This window comes from Erythrolamprus reginae, chromosome 3 (assembly GCF_031021105.1).
Source record: "Erythrolamprus reginae isolate rEryReg1 chromosome 3, rEryReg1.hap1, whole genome shotgun sequence".
Taxonomy (NCBI): domain Eukaryota; kingdom Metazoa; phylum Chordata; class Lepidosauria; order Squamata; family Dipsadidae; genus Erythrolamprus; species Erythrolamprus reginae.
The window spans coordinates 119,848,682-119,868,050 of record NC_091952.1 but is presented as its reverse complement, the minus strand read 5'-3'; the positions used below and the strand labels follow the sequence as shown (position 1 = coordinate 119,868,050).

The following is a 19,369-nucleotide window of genomic DNA, read 5'->3' as shown; positions in this document are numbered from 1 at the left end:
ACCTTTCCTTTAAGACGGCCTTTTTTGGTGGCAGTCACCTCGGCAAGGCGGGTTTCCGAACTGTCCGCCCTGTCGGTCAGATCAGACTTGTGTCAATTTTATCCAGACAGAGTTTGTTTACGTCTGGACCCCACCTTTCTTCCAAAGATCAACACTCACTTTCACAGGGCTCTAGAGCTGGTGTTACCGGATTTCTGTGCTCATGGTACTCACGCTTTCGAGCTTAAGTGGCACAAGATAGACGTACGCAGAGCATTGAAGCTTTACATCAGGCGTACCGGCAGTTCACGCAAAACTGAGGCTTTGTTTGTGTCGTTTAGTGCTAGCAAACTGGGCCTCAAGGTATCTTCTAATACTATCAGCCAGTGGGTGAGACTATGTATAGTTGAGGCATACAAGGCGAGCGCAAGGACTCCACCGAGTGGTATACAGGCTCATTCGACAAGGAGTGCGGCTTCTTCGGCAGCTTGGGCGTCACAAGCTCCCCTTGAGGATATCTGCAGAGCCGCGGCCTGGAGTTCACCCACAACTTTTATTCGCCATTACAAATTGGATACCTTCGCTTCAGCTGAAGCTGCTTTTGGCAGACGGGTACTCCAGAAGGTGTGCGGGGAGGTACCACCCATGGTTCACAATCTCCCTCCCTGAACTTTGGACCTTGGGTATATCCCATGCTGGACTCTCCTTCCAGGAGGCATGGGAGAAGAACCGTTGTACCTACCTGAACGGTCTTCTCGATGCCCTGGAAGGAGAGTCCATACCCTCCCGAAGAACCATGGGAGGTTTTGTTTAATGATACTGTTTCTTATGTTATTATGGTTGTTAATAAAGTTCATTATCTTACATCTTTTCGTTTTTTAAAACTGGGTACTTGGGGCAGCAAGGGGGCGGTACCTAATTATTATTTATTTATGTTAATTTGAAACTCAGTCCTACCAATAAGACTTGAGCTAAACCCATGCTGGACTCTCCTTCCAGGGCATCGAGAAGACCGTTCAGGTAGGTACAACGGTTCTTTGGGCAAAATATTCTGCATGCGCAGAAGCAAAAAAATCACTGAAATCTTGCGTGCGGGTGCGTCCCCTCATGAGATTTTGCTTCCTGGTCATGCACAGAAGCAAAATCTCACAGGGACCCACATGCATGTACGTCAAAGACCCAAAGCTATGCGCACAGCTCCATTTTCACTACCGGTGCGGCATCCTCATCCATACCGGTAGGAACTCGATACTGGTCTTATGTAGTGTGAACATACAGAAAAGGATGAAGAAGAGAAGGATTTAGGGGTAGTGATTTCTGACAGTCTCAAAATGGGTGAGCAGTGTGGTCGGGCGGTAGGAAAAGCAAGTAGGATGCTTGGCTGCATAGCTAGAGGTATAACAAGCAGGAAGAGGGAGATTGTGATCCCCTTATATAGAGCGCTGGTGAGACCACATTTGGAGTACTGTGTTCAGTTCTGGAGACCTCACCTACAAAAAGATATTGACAAAATTGAACCGGTCCAAAGACGGGCTACAAGAATGGTGGAAGGTCTTAAGTATAAAACGTATCAGGAAAGACTTCAATCTGTATAGTCTGGAGGACAGAAGGAAAAGGGGGGACATGATTGAAATATTTAAATATGTTAAAGGGTTAAATAAGGTTCAGGAGGGAAGTGTTTTTAATAGGAAACAAGGGGACACAATCTGAAGTTAGTTGGGGGAAAGATCAAAGGCAACATGAGAAAATATTATTTTACTGAAAGAGTAGTAGATCCTTGGAACAACTTCCAGCAGCCGTGGTTGGTAAATCCACAGTAACTGAATTTAAACATGCCTGGGATAAACATATATCCATTGTAAGACAAAATACAGGAAATAGTATAAGGGCAGACTAGATGGACCATGAGGTCTTTTTCTGTCGTCAGTCTTCTATGTTTCTATGTTTCTAAGATGTTATTACCTTTCTTCTTACAGACCTTCTGTAGCCTAGGATCCAAGTGTTCATGTTTCTGCTCCAACTGCTGTGCCTCTGTGGACAAAGGGGATACTGTTGAAGAGGAACTAGAAGGTAAGAACAGGGTTTGCTCCAGATGTTCATTGCACAACGTTCTAAGAGGGAACTGGCTTACTCACTTTCACAAACAATGAGCGTATCAGTGGTTATTAGGCATAATAAGTAAATGGAGTTTCAGAGAACAAATGCTTAGAAAAACCATCGGGGAGTGGCCGTGATAAAATTCTCCTTGGAGGCCTCTGGAATAAAAGGCTATTTGTGTTCAGCAGGACTCTCACGCTTCTAGTAAATACACATTATGTCATTTTGGACTATGTTTTGTAATCCCAGCATTATCACAATTCCAACTTTTGAGCAAATGATTCTTGATCAAGCATTTCTATAGTGATTAGAATGTGTACAACTGAAATCAGTATGTTTATATCTTGTTTCAGTTCTTAGTAAATGAGAATGGTGATGATTTCTCCTCTGCATTTTCTCTTCAATTTGCCTTTAAAAAAAAATAATAATGAGCATTTGAGAATACAAAGCATGTGTGAAATTTCATTTAGATCAGTGATGGCGAACCTTTTTCCCCCCGGGTGCCGAAAGCACATGTGCAGACACTATCACACCTGCACGAGTGCCCACATCCATAATTCAATGCCCGTGAAAGGCGCAAATTGCCTCCCCTGCCCCTCCAGAGGCCCTCTGGAGGCCAGAAACAGCCCATTGCCCAACTTCTGGTGGGCCCAGTAGGCCTGTTTTTCACCTTCCCCAGGCCTCAGAGGCTTCCCTGGAGCCTGGGGAGGGCAAAACCGCCCTCCCTCATCCCCCTGGAGGCTGTCCAGAAGCCAAAATTGCCCTCCCAGAGCTTCCGTGCAAGCTAAAAATCAAAGCACAGATCGAGCAGAAGCCATCAAAACACAGGAAAATCAGCCATAAATTCAGAAGACAATATCCTAAACAAGTAACTACTAAGGAGAAAACTACATCTGCACCAAAACTGGTAGGGCAAGCTACTGTAAACACGTAGTAGTCACCTCCCCCCCACACACTAACAAAGTTACTTTGATAACGAAACCCTCGCAAGCAAACAATCAAGTTCATAGAGCTCAAGTTCTCTCACCTTCTTTTATAGTTCTAATAATAAAATAAATAACACTTTTATAAATATTTCACTTTATTGATTTCCTCAACTAGGCAATGTGAATGAACTAAATGAAATTGTCCACCACCACGTTCCAGAAGCACAGTTAATTGAAAATATTGGTCAGGAACTTGTCTATCTTCTGCCAAATAAGAACTTTAAGGAACGAGCCTATTCCAGTCTTTTCAGAGAATTAGAGGAAACCCTGGCGGACGTGGGACTCAGCAGTTTTGGGATTTCAGATACACCACTTGAAGAGGTTGGTAATCTTCAGATATTCAAGCCGTTTACCTTTGTCCAGTCCTTGCTTTCCTATTTTGGACCAATACTCCAAACCAAATTGCATAATCATCTGCTGATATCAAGCCAGTGTTTGAGTAGAAGTAATTTCTATAGGATGGTGATTTTTTTTTTCTGCATTGTAGTAACCAATATTTTTAGAGTAATAACTATTAAATTAGAACTCTCTGATGGGAAGCTAGAAGTTTTAATTTAACACATCTGAAAACACCAGAATAAGAGATACAAGGTTAAGGGGATAAAGATATATTATTGATTTGATTTTGATTTGATTTTATTGGATTTGTATGCCGCCCCTCTCCGTAGACTCGGGGCGGCTAACAACAGTAGTAAACAGCATATGACAATCCAATATAAACAGTTAAAAACCCCTATTGTAAAACCAACATACATACAGACATACCATGCATAAAATTGTAAAGGCCTAGGGGGAAAGAGTATCGCAATTCCCCCATGCCTGGCAGCAGAGGTGGGTTTTAAGAAGCTGACGAAAGGCAAGGAGAGTGGGAGCAATTCTAATCTCTGGGGGGAGTTGGTTCCAGAGGGTCGGGGCCGCCACAGAGAAGGCTCTTCCCCTGGGTCCTGCCAAGCGACATTGTTTAGTTGACGGGACCCGGAGAAGACCCACTCTGTGGGACCTAACTGGTCGCTGGGATTCGTGCAGCAGAAGGCGGTCCCTGAGATAGTCTGGTCCGGTGCCATGAAGGGCTTTACAGGTCATAACCAACACTTTGAATTGTGATCGGAAACTGATCGGCAACCAGTGCAGACTGCGGAGTGTTGGTGTAACATGGGCATATTTCGGGAAGCCCATGATTGCTCTTGCAGCTGCATTCTGCACGACCTGAAGTTTCTGAACACTTTTTGGAACACTATTAACTTCATACTTTATACCAGAGGTCCCCAACCGCCGGTCCGCGGACCGGGACCGGGCCGTTGGGGTTTTCCAGCCGGTCCGCGGCGCCGCTGCCCTCCCGGCAGAGGACATTATGCAGGACAGGGTGGGGCGTCGGGCAGGGCGGGGAGAATCAGGAGGCTCCTTTGGCGGCTGGGGGCTGCCTGGCTTTGAGTTTTTGGCTGGGGGGGGACTTAGGAAGGTCCTACTTCTCCCCCCCCAGCCAAAAACTCAAAGCCTATCTGCTGGATACGGGCGATGAGTGGGAGGAGCGGCGCCGAAGCCGGTGGCTGTGGCAGCTGCTGCAAGAGGCTTCCGCGCCACTCTGTCCCACTCATCGCCCGTATCCAGCAGATAGGCTTTGAGTTTTTGGCTGGGGGGGGACTTAGGAAGGTCCTACTTCTCCCCCCCCCCAGCCAAAAACTCAAAGCCTATCTGCTGGATACGGGCGATGAGCGGGACGAGCGGCGCCGAAGCCGGTGGCTGTGGCAGCTGCTGCAAGAGGCTTCCGCGCCGCTCTGTCCCACTCATCGCCCGTATCCAGCAGATAGGCTTTGAATTTTTGGCTGGGGGGGGGAGAAGTAGGACCTTCCTAACTCCCCCCCCAGTCAAAATCACAAAGCCAGGCAGCCCCCAGCCGCGAGGTTGCCCCCTCCCCCTTCCCTTTCACACGCAGCTTCGGGCCCCCCTGAGCAGTGTGCAGAGCGCCCCCAGCGCCGCCCCAGCCGAGAGACCCCCTGCCCTCTCTTTTTCCCGACCGGACGGAGCCCGCCGGGGGGGGTGGTCCCACGCGGGGCGCCCCCTCCCCTCCCATGGAGCCCTGCCCTGTTTGGTGCCCGCTGGCCGGGCAACGGCCTCCCTCCCTCCCTGCCTCGTGTTTGCAGAGCTCCGCCGGGCAAAGTTCGGACGCCTTCTGGGCGCACGCACACATCCACACCTCCACCCCCCCGGGAGGAATTCGCCCCCTGCCCAGAATTGGCCAGCCCAGCAACGCTGCCCTGCTCCCTTCGGAGGTGCGGAGAGGGCGGGGAGAGGAATTTAACCCCGAAAGTGGCCGGGGTTGCGCAGAAATTCCCCCAACCTTCGCTGGTTTCGGGCCAGGGAAGAGGGGGGCCGTGTTTACCTGGCTGATTCGGGGATGAGAGACCACCAGGAGCTCCGCAAGGCTGCGTGACTTGGATTGGCAAGTCCGAAAAAGACCCCCGGGATGGGTGAGTCGGAGGGAGAGGGAGAAAGAGAGAGGAGAGAGAGGGGGAGAAAGAGAGAGAAAGAGATAGCAAGAGAGGGAGAGATAGCAAGAGAGAGGGAGAGAGGGGGGAGAGAGAGAGAAAGAGAGGGAGAGGGAGAAAGAGAGAGGGAGAGAGGGGGGGAGAAAGAGAGAAAGAGATAGCAAGAGAGGGAGAGAGAGAAAGAGAGAGGGGGGAGAGAGAGAGAAAGAGAGGGAGAGGGAGAGAGGGAGAGAGGGGGGGGAGAAAGAGAGAGAAAGAGATAGCAAGAGAGGGAGAGAGAGAAAGAGAGAGGGAGAGAGGGGGGGAGAGAAAGAGATAGCAAGAGAGGGAGAGAGAGAAAGAGAGAGGGAGAGGGGGGAGAGATAGCAAGAGAGGGAGAGAGGGAAAGAGGAGAGGAGAGAGGGGGGAGAGAAAGAGAGGGAGAGGGAGAAAGAGAGAGGGAGAGAGGGGGGAGAAAGAGAGAAAGAGATAGCAAGAGAGGGGAGAGAGAGAAAGAGAGAGGGGGGGAGAGAGAGAGAAAGAGAGGGAGAGAGGGGAGAGAGGGGGGAGAAAGAGAGAGAAAGAGATAGCAAGAGAGGGAGAGAGAGAGAAGAGAGAGGGAGAGAGGGGGGAGAGAGAGAGAAAGAGAGGGAGAGGGAGAGAGGGAGAGAGGGGGGAGAAAGAGAGAAAGAGATAGCAAGAGAGGGAGAGAGAGAAAGAGAGAGGGGGGAGAGAGAGAGAAAGAGAGGGAGAGGGAGAGAGGGGGGAGAAAGAGAGAGAAAGAGATAGCAAGAGAGGGAGAGAGAGAAAGAGAGAGGGAGAGAGGGGGGAGAGAAAGAGATAGCAAGAGAGGGAGAGAGAGAAAGAGAGAAGGAGAGGGGGGAGAGATAGCAAGAGAGGGAGAGAGGGAAAGAGGGGGGAGAGAAAGAGAGAGGGAGAGAGAGAGAGGAGATAAAGGAAGAGGAGAGATAGAAAGGAAGAGAGAGAAAGAAAGAGGGATAGAAAGAGAGTGAGAGATGCTCAGTGAGCCTTTCTTTGAAGTTGCCTTTCTTTCTCTTTCTCTCTTTCTTTTGCTCTCTTGCTCTCTTGCTCTTTCATTCTTTTTTCTCTCTCTTGCTTTCTTTCTTTCTCTTGCTTTCTCTCCTTCCTTCCCTCCTTCCATTTCTTTCATTCCCCCTCTCTATTTTTATTTCTCTTTCATTCTCTTTCTTTCTTGCTTGCTTTCTTTCTTGCTCTTTTTCTTTCTCTCTTTTACCTTCCCTTCCTCTATTTCTTCTTTTCTTTCTCCTTCCTACCTTCTTCCCTCCCTCCCTTCCTTCAGTCTTTCCTCTCTTACTCTCCCCTTTCATAAGTTTCCTTGCTTCCTTCCTCTGTTCCTGTCCCTTCCCCCCTTCTTTCTTTCCTTCTTTCTTTCTTTCTTTCCTTCCTTTCCTCCCTCCATTTCTTGCTTTCCTTTTCCTTCCTCCCTTCTTTCCTCCCTCATTCCCTTCTTTCACTCCTTCTTCTCTTACTCTCCCCTTTCACCCCTTCCCAAAGAAGGTAAATTTCATACATAATTGGTATGTCGCAAAATAAAGTAGTTTTAAAATGGCAGGGAGGGGGCCCCCAGACACTTAGGCTGTATGGGGCCCCAAAATTCCTGATGGCGGCCCTGGCTCCACCCCTCCATAACCCCACCCCCATATGACCAAAGCCCCCCCCCCCCCACCGGGCCATGGAAAACTGGTCTAGCTTAAAGCCGGTCCCTGGTGCAAAAAAGGTTGGGGACCTCTGCTTTATACTATAGTTAGTATATTTCTTCCTATTACCTTGATATTTTGCGCCATTTTAGATTTTTAAAAAAATATTAAAAATAAAATGAGAAGAGCAAGATTTTTCACTTGTGTTTCCTTGGGGTGGAGGGATAAGATATTCCTAAAGATGCCAGTGCTTACTTTGTTTCCACACAGCATCTTCTCATGCACCTGTCTTTCAGGTTTTCTTGAAGGTTACAGCTGAGGCTGACCTTGAAATATCCAATACAGGTATGCATTCCATGATCGAGTCTCTGAAAACCAAAGTTTGCATGTAAAGTTTCCCATATACAGTACTACAAGTTTAATAGTGAATTCCAGTATATCTCTTACCATCTATAACATTCAGTACAGGAGTGTTCACTCAAATCATGTGCTTTTTGTCTCCACCTCATGCTATCCATTGCCTCTTCCATAAGTTAGGAAACATTCTCATATCAAGAAAAGAGAATTTGTTTCTGAAAATACCCAGTCAATCCACAATTCAGAAATGATAAAAAGTGCTATGAAAATAGTCAGTCTGAGCATTTATTTATTTATTGGATTTGTATGCCGCCCCTCTCCGGAGACTCGGGGCAGCTAACAGCGACAATAACACAGTGTACAATAGTAATTTGGTATTAGAAATGATTAAAAATCCATTAATATAAAAACCAAACATACATACATACATACCATGCATAGAATTGTAAAGGCCTAGGGGGAAAGAGGATCTCAATTCCCCCATGCCTGGTGGCAGAGGTGGTTTTTAAGTTGTTTACGAAAGGCAAGGAGGGTGGGGGCAGTTCTAATCTCTGGGGGGGAGTTGGTTCCAGAGGTCCGGGGCCACCACAGAGAAGGCTTTTCCCCTGGGCCCCGCCAGTTTAGCATGCTGGAGCCTCATGGTTACTTTTGCTATCATCCTCTCCCTCCCTTCCACCCACCCGCCCACACTCTCTCCATTCATTTCTGCATTGTGGATTGACTGGGTATTTTATGGGTATATAGTCCTTGACTTACAACAATTGGGACCAGAATTTTCACTGCTAAGCAAGGCAAGGCATTTGTTAAGTGAGTCACACCCAAATTTACCACCTTTTGTGCCACAGGTGTTGCATGAATCCCTGCAATTGTTAAAGTGTACGTCATGGTCATTAAATGAAATTAGCTTTCCCCATTGGCTATGCTTTTTTGGAAGCCAACTGAGAAGGATGCAAATGTGATCACATGATTCTGGAACATTGCAACTCTCGCAAAAACATGCTGGTTGCCAAGCACCAAATTTTGATCACATGACGTGGGGAATGCTGTGACAATTGTATGGGCGAACACAAAGCCCAAAGCACCAGCCTGAAGATGACGAGCGGGACCTCGTAGAAACATCACCAGGAATCTCTGAAGCTTACACAGGAAGAAACCCAAATATTCCAAGACCTGTACCCATGAAAATCTACAAGAACAAATGCACACCCACACCCACCCACCCACACAGAAAATCAAAATACACAAGAAGAAAAACATAAACAGAAAAAGAAAGAAAGAGAAAAAAAGAAAGAAAGAGAAAAAGCAATGCATAACATCAACAGTATCGTTGTACATTCTGTATTACTATATCTCTTCTTGCTTAAAGTTATCTATGTTAATTTTTACTTATTGCTATTTTCTTCACCTTTTAACATCCAATCCCAATCTGTCTACCTATCTCCTTATATTTTATATACATTTCTAGTATGAGGGTTTTAGTGGATATATATCTATATACACATAGTAAAATACATGATGAAGGTTATAGAGGAGATACTCATAATAAAATATATCTAAGAAATAATAGAAAAGAAGTTATAATAAAAGAACATATCAATGAGAGAATAGAAGAAGAGATATAGGAATAGAAGAAAGGTATAGGAGATATAGGAGAGCAATAGGACAGGGGGTGGAAGGCACTCTAGTGCGTACTCGCCCCTCTTAGGAATCTGGATAGGTCAACCGTAGATAATCTAAGGGTAAAGTGTTGGGGGTTTGGGGATGACACTATGGAGTCCAGTAATGAGTTCCACACTTCGACAACTCGGTTACTGAAGTCATATTTTTTACAGTCAAGTCAACTCTTATTTGTAAAATGCAGTAGCCACACAGGAAAATGCTTCTGCTGGAGCCAAAGAGGGAGCCCCCCAAAACGCTTCAACGAACAGCTGTCCTTCTCTGGATGGAGATAAGAGCGATGGGAAAGGATCTCGGCAAAATAAAGGTGGCCAGCTTATATTTCAGCAGATTAAAGCTCTTCTCATCAAACGTTTCCATCATACCACCCGTAGTATTAAAGACTTTTTGGCTCAGGTACATGCTTTCTATTTCCCACCACCACCACCACCAAATGACATATAGTGAAGTTAATGAAGACGTTTATTATTTTATTTATTTATTGGATTTATATGCCGCCCCTCTCTGAAGAACTTATAGTTCTACTGCAGTGTGAAAGTCCAGAGTTTGAACTGTAGAATCAACTATCCCTGTTCAGTATGTTAAGTATTTAATGTTGTTGGGCTGGGATGAAAAAGATCCCGATTCAAGTCCCACTCTAACATGGAGCTCACAGGGGGCTTTTGGGCCCTTTGTACTCTTTCTGAATCTAGCCTACTTTGCAGGGTTATTGTTGTGAAAATAAAGAGAAAGAAAATCAGCTAGTCTGCCTTGAACTCCTAGAAGAAAAGCTGAACACAAATATACAAATGAATAAAAATGTCCTAGAGTGAGAATTATATCACACATACATAGCTTAGAATACTCTTTTGGCTAGGCATTTGTATCCTGCAAAACTTAGCAATAATTTGCACGTGTTCTCCATACAGTTGTTTCAGCTCCAGGAAAGTCTGTCCAAAAGATTAGAAAGCCATTGGCCAGCAATACTAAATTAGATTAACCAATGCAGGATCCTAGGCTTTTTGTAGTCTTATTTTATATAACTGAGAAGCTATTACTAAGAATTTATTGTTTAGGATTTTAAAAAAACCCAGAAATGTAGAAATTTAAATTTCCTATGTAGCCACATGTTTTTAATGTGAATTACAACCAGGGTTAGATAGATTTCCGGCACAAGTATTCACTCTTGATCTTCTTGTGTCTTATATCCGAGTGGGACATAGACATTAGTGGTTAGAATTCAGAATTACAGGCTAACTCTGTCCACAAGCAGGAGTTCGATATCACCGGTTCAAAGTTGACTCAACCTTCAATCCTTCTGAGGTCGATAAAATAAGGATCCAGATTGTTTGAGGGCGACAGGCTGACTCTGTAAACTGGTTAGAGAGTGCTGTGGGGCAGTATATATTGTAAGTCTAAGTGCTATTATTATTGCTATTAATAGGATTCTGTGTGAATCTCACATATTCCATATTGCTCTATCGGCAGATTGTTCTACCTGCTAGCTTTGTGTTGCTAGCTCTGATACTTACAGTCATCATCCCTCCATTTGGTGAATATCCCAGTCTAACCCTCGACCCTTGGATCTATGGACATCAATTTATTTTCTTCAGGTCAGAGGATTCCTTAGTATGTCTATTTTTGAAGTAACCTTCTCTCTGATGTTTCCTACGTTCTGGTTAGCACTGATGCCAGTTAATCTAGTACAGTACTTGCTATAAGATATTATTTATTATTAGTGTTGGGCAAACCCAACGAGGTTCGGGTTCGGCACCCAAATTTTTTTAAAAGTTCAGGTTCAGCACCCAAACCCGAACTTTTGTCGAACTTTCAAGTTCAATGCTTGGGAAAGCGCCGGTAAGCGCCGCCACCCAGCTGTCACCTTCCGGAACAGCCGGGGTGCTTCCTGGCGCTCTCCAGAACCCGAACCAAAACTTTTGCAAAACTTCCAAGAAGTGCCCTGGCTGTTTCTGAAGGTGACTGACAGCTGGGCGGTGGCATTTCCCAGGACAGCCGGGGAGCTATCGGCCGGTCAGGAGGCGAAAAAGGAGGTGAGGAATCCCACGAGGAGATTCCAGGGGCAGAGCTTTGATGTCACTGAGACGTCCTTCCTGGCCAGCTGAAACGGGGACTCCAGGAAGGACGTCTCAGTGACGTCAAAACTCCACCCCGGAATCTCCTCGTGGGATTCCCCACCTCCTTTTGCGCCTTCTGACCGGCCGACAGCTCCCCGGCTGTCCTGGGAAGCGCCGCCACCCAGCTGTCACCTTCAGAAACAGCCGGGATGCTTCTTGGCGGTCTCCCGAACGCCGAACTGAGACGTTTGGCAAAAGTTTGGGTTTGGGTTCGGGAGAGCGCCGGGAAGCACACTGGCTGTTCCGGAAGGTGACAGCTGGGCAGCGGCGCTTCCTGGCGCTCTCCCAAACCTGAACCTTTGCCGAATGTCTGAGTTCGGCATTCAGGAGACTGCTGAGAAGTGCCCCGGCTGTTTCTGAAGGTGACAGCTGGGCAGTGGCACTTCCTGGAGCTCACCCGAACCCGAACTTTTGCCGAACTTTTGAAAAAATTCGGGTTTGGGTTCAGTATACCGAACCGCACAAGGTTCAGTACGAACCCGAACTTTGCGGGTTCGGTTCGCCCAACACTATTTATTATAGGTATTCTATTTCAAACAAGTCTATATCTATTGCTGACTTTGTTTTGTTCTTGATTGTATTTCTCTAAGTAGATACAGTAAACTGAAATTTTACTGAATTCTACTGAAACTGAAACTGAAATTATGTAGATAAGAAATGCCTAAATGAATGGAATATTTGTCATGTATGACCAGACCATATAATCATAAACATTATATTTTATTGCTTATTGTTCTTCCTCTTTTTTTAAAAAAAAGTTAACTGCTGAGAGCCAGTTCTGATTATTGCAATACATTAACATAACAGTGTGACCTAATGCAACATAATACAATTCTGTAAATGGAGAAGATTTATGTATATATCACATATTTTTTGCTGAGATTTTAAAATTAAGGGAGACTAGGATGGCACCATTTCGGCCTTATTCTGGCCTCATCAGTTAGCCACACCCTTACTGGGATTTGATCTGGCAGCTTCTGCCTTGTAAAGCAGAGAATTAGCAGCTGGGCAAATTCATGTAATTTTCTGAGCAACTCTTTTTTGCTGTTGCCTTTTTCTATGTTATTTTTGACTTCAACAGTAGTCTTACATATACCTGTGGGGTTTCTGATGTACCCACCATCCATGTTCTAACCTGATCTGACCCTGATTAACTTTTAAGATCAGATAAGATTAGCTAGACTTCACCATTCAGTAGGAGATCAGATATACTATATTTTTCGGTCTATAAAATGCACTCCTCTCCACAAATGTGGGTGGAAATATCTGTGTTTTTTATAGAGCGAATGGGGCACACGGAGGTGGCAATGGGCAGTGATACATGGCTGGAACAGCTGACTGCTAAAACGTTGGAAGGCTGATTCAACTGCCAATCAACTGCTCATGCTAAATCAGGCTGACCAGGCTTGTTTGCTGTTTGCTGCAAAGAGGCAAACTGCTGGGAGGCAGAGGCAGAATTTTTTTCCTGTTTTCCTCCCCTAAAACTAAATGCATCTTACAATCCGGAGCATCTTAGAGTGCAAAAAATATGGTATATGCAATATCTCCCTATTTGCATCATTGCTAAATAATTGCTTATGAGATTCATCATCTCAGTTTGCAAAGACTAGATATACTAAGTTTCAGGGAGTGCCCCTACTCCATCCTCAGACTTTCACTTCTCAGGATTTTTAAAGAAATCTCTTAATATATGGAGAAAGGAGTGGTTTCTTTTTTAATGTAGAAAGAAACATGAAACAATTGGAGTTTTGATTGATTACAATCTATTCCTGACCCATGAATTATGTGAGTATTGAATAGTTTTCCAGAAAAAAGGCTGATTCATAACTAGGTTAAACAATTTCACTTTGTTGAGATATGGTATTTCATTGACCCAAGTCTAGTACCAGGAACATGGAGAACGGACTTGATTACATGCAACTCAAGGACAGAAAATTCTGGAAAAAGTCTTCTATATGGACATCATGGACAAAGGGTCCATGCTGATTTGATAGCACTTAACAGAACAATAGCATTGGACTAAATTGGGAGAGGTGGGGAAGTTGGATAAGCGGGCTGTATGAATTGCAAATGTTCAGCCACAAGTGTTCTGTTATCTTACCCCTGTTTTCCCCATAATAAAACATCCCCTGATAATAAGCCCAATCGGGCTTTTGAGTGCATGGCAATAAAGCCAAGCGCTTATTTCAGAGTTCAAAAATTATAAGAGAGGGTCTTATTTTCAGGGAAACATGGTACCTTCTATATAAAACTATTTTCCATTTGTTAATCAGGACTACACATCAATGTCTTTGCTATCACGTCTTTAAGAAATTAACACTAATGTGAAATTTTAATATTTTTTTAATAATCTTTATGAAAAAATATAGGTTTTTCTAAAATTGGGTAGTTAATTAGTAATATCTGCAGCAATTCTGCTAATTTTCATTTGCAGTTGTACTTTCCTATAGTTACCGGTAATCTCTTTTTCAAATCTAAATCTCATCTAATCTCATTAGCAATGAACAGCCTGGCAATGAACATATGGTTTCTCTTCGTGATGCCTTTTTAAAGAAACCAGGATTTGGAAATCGTTGCTTAAAGAAAGAACCCCTTTAGTAAGTAAATTTTCTCCCTCCCTCCCTCTCTCTCTTTCTTTCTTTCTCGCTCTGACTCTCTCCAATTATAAAGATAGAATAGAATAGAATACAATCGAATACAATAGAATAGAGTAAAATTTTATTGGCCAAGTGTGTTTGGACACACAAGGAATTTGTCTTGGTGCATATGCTCTCAGTGTACATAAAAGAAAATATAGATTTGTCAAGAATCATGTGGTACAACACTTAATGATTGTCATAGGGGTCAAATAAGCAATGAAGAAACAATAATAAAAATCAATATTAATAAAGATCCTATACTATTACTAAAGTTTTAACATGATAAAGTCCCTTCAGCCCACAACATTAAGCAAGAGCCTATGGAACAATGGACAATTTTAAATAGACCCAATGGAATGAAAGAGGGTTAAGTTAACCACAACCAGATTAAGTCCCACTGATTCCTATCACTGGCTAAATGTGGAACTTATCTTATAAATTATGTTCTTATCCCTCCCGATGATTACTGATTGCGTTACCTATAGTATTACAGCTACTCTGGGTTTCTTTTCCAATCTGTGATGCAATCTTCTTTTAATAGAAGCACTGCATTGAGAACGAAATAGGGTGGTGAGAGTAAATCACATGGCTATAAATATTTTATAAATGTATAACAAAACAAGGACTGTACAGCTATTATTTTAATCGATCGGTCTGTCAGGCTTGTTTAAAATCAAGAAATAACATTAAGAAACTCTGGCTGTGTTCACATCAGTTATTTCTACTGCCTATCCAGGGCCGCCGATAGGCCGGTACTACTGGGAGTGGCGTCAGGGGCCCGGCCAAATTGAAAAATGGGGGGGGGGGGGCGGCGCCCGCCAAAAACTCTCCAACCCCGATTGCAATGGGGAAAAGCGCGCCAAGGCCCGCACCTTCTTCCCACCCTCGCGAGGAAAGAAGGCAGGGAGGCCAGCAGACAGGCAGGGAGCCCCGATGGCAGCCGCGGAAGAAAGCGCGGGGGTGGCTCTGCCTTCCGGAAGCCAAGCCGCGCTGCTGGGGAAGCCGGGAGAGGGCTGAGCCTGGCCGGCTTCTCCGCCGGCCTTGTATCCCCCCAAGGATTGCGAGGGCAAGAGAGCCGCGCCTTTCGGCCTCCGGAGGTGCTGTGCCGGGGATTCGGGGGGGCCGTGAACACCGCCCGCCGCCCGGAGCCAATGGCTTCTTTGGGGCGGGCGCTGGCGTACTCGCTCGCCTTCCTGCTGCTAGCGCTGGGAGCAAGTAAGTGCGCGCGGCCGGCCGGGTGGGAAGGGCGAGGCGCGAGGGGGAGGCAAGGTCCCTCTTTTCATGCATCCGCTCAGTGAGCCTACCTTTGGAGTTGCCTTTCTTTCTTTCTTTCTTTCTTTCTTTCTTTCTTTCTTTCTTTCTCTTTCTTTCTTTCTTTCTTTCTCTTTCTTTCTCTCCTTCCTTCCCTCCTTCCATTTCTTTCATTTCCCCTCTCTCTTTTTATTTCTCTTTCCTTCTCTTTCTTTCTTTTTTCTTTCTTTCTTTCTTTCCTTCTTTCTTTCTTTCTTTCGTTTCTTTTTCTTTCTTTCTTGCTCTTTCATTCTTTTTTCTTTTTCTTTCTTTCTTTCTCTTTCTTTCTCTCCTTCCTTCCTTCCCTCCTTCCATTTCTTTCATTCCCCCTCTCTATTTTATTTCTCTTTCATTCTCTTTCTTTCCTTCTTTCCTTTCTTTCCTTTCTTTCTTTCGTTTCTTTTTCTTTCTTTCTTTCTCTTTCTCTCTTGCTCTTTTGTTCTTTTTTCTTTCTCTTGCTTTCTTTCTCTTGCTTTCTCTCCTTCCTTCCCTCCTTCCATTTCTTTCATTCCCCCTCTCTTTATTTCTCTTTCATTCTCTTTCTTTCTTTCTCTTTCTTTCTTTCTTGCTCTTTTTCTTTCTCTCTTTTACCTTCCCTTCCTCTATTTCTTCTTTTCTTTCTCCTTCCTCCCTTCTTCCCTCCCTTCATTCAGTCCTTCCTCTCTTACTCTCCCCTTTCATAAGTTTCCTTGCTTCCTTCCTCTCTTCCTGTCCCTTCCCCCTTTCTTTCTTTCCTTCCTTCCCTCCATCCATTTCTTGCTTTCCTTCTCCTTCCTCCCTTCTTTCCTCCCTCATTCCCTTCTTTCACTCCTTCCTCTCTTACTCTCCCCTTTCACACCTTTCCTTGCTTTCTTTGCACCCTTCCTCTGTTCCTGTGCCTTCCCTCTTTCCTTCCTTCCTTCCTTCCCACCCTCCGTCCATTCATTCACCCATTCCTCTCTTGATCGCCCCTTTTACCATTCCTTCCTCCTTCCTTCCTTCCTTCATAGCTCGCCCTCGCCTTTCTTCCCTTCCTTCCAGGTGGGAGTGCCCCCTCAAGACACCTGCCCGACTGTTGGTGCCCTGCTTTTTCTCTCCCCTCGTCCTTTCCAGCTCCTCGCCGGTGGCTGCCAGGTGTGGGATCCCCCTCCCCTCTCCCCTCGCTAGAAAGCACATGGTTTTGTCAACAAGGCTTCTTCCAGGAAGGGAGAAGTGCCAAGGAGCTTTAAAAAGCCATGCTCCGCCTGACCAATGCCAGGAGGCTCTTTCTTTCCCTTGCCGCTCCTGCTTCTTTCTTTCTCCTGGATGAGTCCACACAATCGGCTTAACCCAGTTCCTGAAATAGCCTATGGCAGTGCTTCCCAACCTTGACAACTTGAAGATATCTGGACTTCAACTCCCAGAATTCCCCAGCCAGCATTCGCTGGCTGGGGAATTCTGGGAGTTAAAGTCCAGATATCTTCAGGTTGCCAAGGTTGGGAAACACTGGCCTATGAGACCGCCTCGCTTGGCGTAAAGTGGGAAATGATCCCCGGAGGATGGAGTGGCTTGGTGACTTAAAGTAGTTTTACAATGGCGGGGGCCCAGACACTTAGGCTGTATGGGGCCCCAAAATTCCTGATGGCGGTCCTGTGCCTATCTATTAGAAATAAAACTATCCAATTTAAGTGGATTTGTAATTAAATGTATACAAAATTGGGTCTAAATAAGCTGATATCCTTGCTGGTTGTAACTTCTACAAACTGAGTGCTAACATATCTGGAAGGCAACATCTTGGCGATAGTTTCTCTAAGGGTTTGTTTTCTACTTCCCTTTCCATCTGTTCATTTTGTCCTTGCATTGTCTTCTAAGAGATGGAGTTTTGTGTTGCATCTGGCGTAAGGAATTTCAGCCCACACAGATTAAAAATAGTGCAAGCTATCTTACTTTTTGATGTCCTCCTGGAACAAATTCTGCCACCATCGGAGTCAGCAGTTCATTTTAATTATTTTGTTTTGGCAATCAGCCATAGTACATAGGAATAAATGGGAAGGTGATAACCCCAGAAACATTTGCCATCTGAAAAGTAATGATTTGAAGAAAATGCGATGTTGACAGTAGCATCAAAGGATAAAACAAAATATGAAGTGAAGAAAACCTGGGTGTTAACATAATGGAAACCTAAAATGTAAATACTGTACAAGCCAACATAGCTTCAGAGTTGCCACAATATACACTGCTCAAATAAATAAAGGGAACACTTAAACAACACAATATAACTCCAAGTAAATCAAACTTCTGTGAAATCAAACTGTCCACTTAGGAAGCAACACTGCTTGACAATCAATTTCACATGCTGTTGTGCACATTCAACTTGGTACAGAACAAAGTATTCAATGAGAATATTTCATACATTCAGATCTAGGATGTGTTATTTGAGTGTTCTCTTTATTTTTTTGAGCAGTATATTTATAGTTTGTAAACCTGTACAACATCTAAGCTTATAGTTTGTGCTAAATGCAAAGCAAGCGATTCCTTGCGATAGCAGGATGTGTAAAACCAGGTATTATCATTTGTGTATTTTTTTTTAAATGGGCCTTCCCTAGATACATTAGACTAGAACAAACTGTTTTAGTAATAGTTCTATGGAATCTATATAAATTGCTGTTTAATAAAGAAGTTAAATAAATCTAAAGGTTCAAGGAAATAGTTACCCTCTTTAAGTATAGAAAGCCACCTTATAAATTGGAGTTGCCCAACCTAAGTCCCCACCATCAGGTAGAGGTTTTCAGACACAGTATGGTCATCACTCCAAAATGAATGGATCAAGGATGAAATCATCTGAAGTCTGCTACTGGTTTGCTTTGCGTGTGCTTTGCGTGTGCATGAGCGCCACAGGCACCACCGTGCAGTGCTGAAAAAGGAGCATTCTGAAGCCATCAGGGTCTGCAAATGGAAGTAGAACAATGAGGGTGGGGATCAGCTGTGCTGCACAATTCAGATTAGCCAGAAAGCAGGAAATCCTGCTTTCTAGCTAATCTAGATGCATGGCACAGCTGATCATGGCATAGCTGATCTTCGAATAGACTGATTCACCCGAACTGGTAGCATTTTTTACTACCTATTTGGGTGAACTTATCCGAACCGGTAGCATTTCTGGAACAGGGAGTCATTGCTCACAGTCACTCATGCCCTCATCACCTCGAGGTTCCATTACTGCAGCGCTCTCTACATGGGACTACCTTTGAAAAGTGTTCGGAAACTCCAGATCGTGCAGAACGCGGCCGCGAGAGCTATCGTGGGGCTTCCCAGATTCACCTACGTATCTACAACACTCGGTGGCCTGCATTGGCTGCCGATCAATTTCCGGTCACAATTGAAAGTGTTGTTTATGACCTTTAAAGCCCTACATGACATTGGACCGGAGTACCTCCGGAACCGCCTGCTACCGCACGAATCCCAGCGGCCGATAAGGTCCCACAGAGTTGGCCTTCTCCGGGTCCCGTCGACTAAACAATGTCGGCTGGCGGGCCCCAGGGGAAGAGCCTTCTCTGTGGCGGCCCCGGCCCTCTGGAATCAAGTCCCCCCGGAGATTAGAACTGCTCCCACCCTCCTTGTCATCCGTAAACTACTTAAGACCCATGTATACCTCCAGGCATGGGGGATTTGAGACATCTTTCCCCCAGGCTCATTATAATTTATGTTTGGTATGTATGTGCTGTTTGGTTTTTAATTATGATAGGGTTTTTAGTTATTTTTAATATTAGATTTGTGCCATTATAATATTGTTTTTATCGTTGTTGTGAGCCGCCCCGAGTCTTTGGAGAGGGGCGGCATACAAATATAATAAATTGAATTGAATTGAATTTCACTTCTAGTATGGATTGCATCTGCATTGAGCAGAAAGCAGATCCTTGCACTCTTAGCCCCTAACCCAGGGGCAGGAGTGGGCTGCTTTCCGGGGGGGATGGGGTGCAGTGGGGTAGCGAAAATGGAGCTCCACCCCAGATTTACACTGAAAGATGAAAGAAAATACAGGGCATCCTGCATAAGCCACACCCACAGTGTAGTAGTAAAATTTTTGGTAGGCCTTCACTGGAGTAGTTGACCTATGAGATTCCTTCAAAC

General features: G+C 44.8%; 1 protein-coding gene across 1 annotated transcript in view; it reads left to right on the top strand.

Annotated features, from left to right (window-relative positions):
• ABCA4 (ATP binding cassette subfamily A member 4) overlaps nucleotides 1-19,369 on the top strand; it is a 193,023-nt gene that overhangs the window by 131,946 nt on the left and 41,708 nt on the right. Inside the window, exons 25-30 of the mRNA XM_070746513.1 lie at nucleotides 1,956-2,049; nucleotides 3,178-3,383; nucleotides 7,503-7,551; nucleotides 9,428-9,636; nucleotides 10,708-10,832; nucleotides 13,853-13,951. Coding sequence (XP_070602614.1) covers nucleotides 1,956-2,049; nucleotides 3,178-3,383; nucleotides 7,503-7,551; nucleotides 9,428-9,636; nucleotides 10,708-10,832; nucleotides 13,853-13,951 — 782 coding nt within the window. The remainder of the gene's footprint in view (nucleotides 1-1,955; nucleotides 2,050-3,177; nucleotides 3,384-7,502; nucleotides 7,552-9,427; nucleotides 9,637-10,707; nucleotides 10,833-13,852; nucleotides 13,952-19,369) is intronic.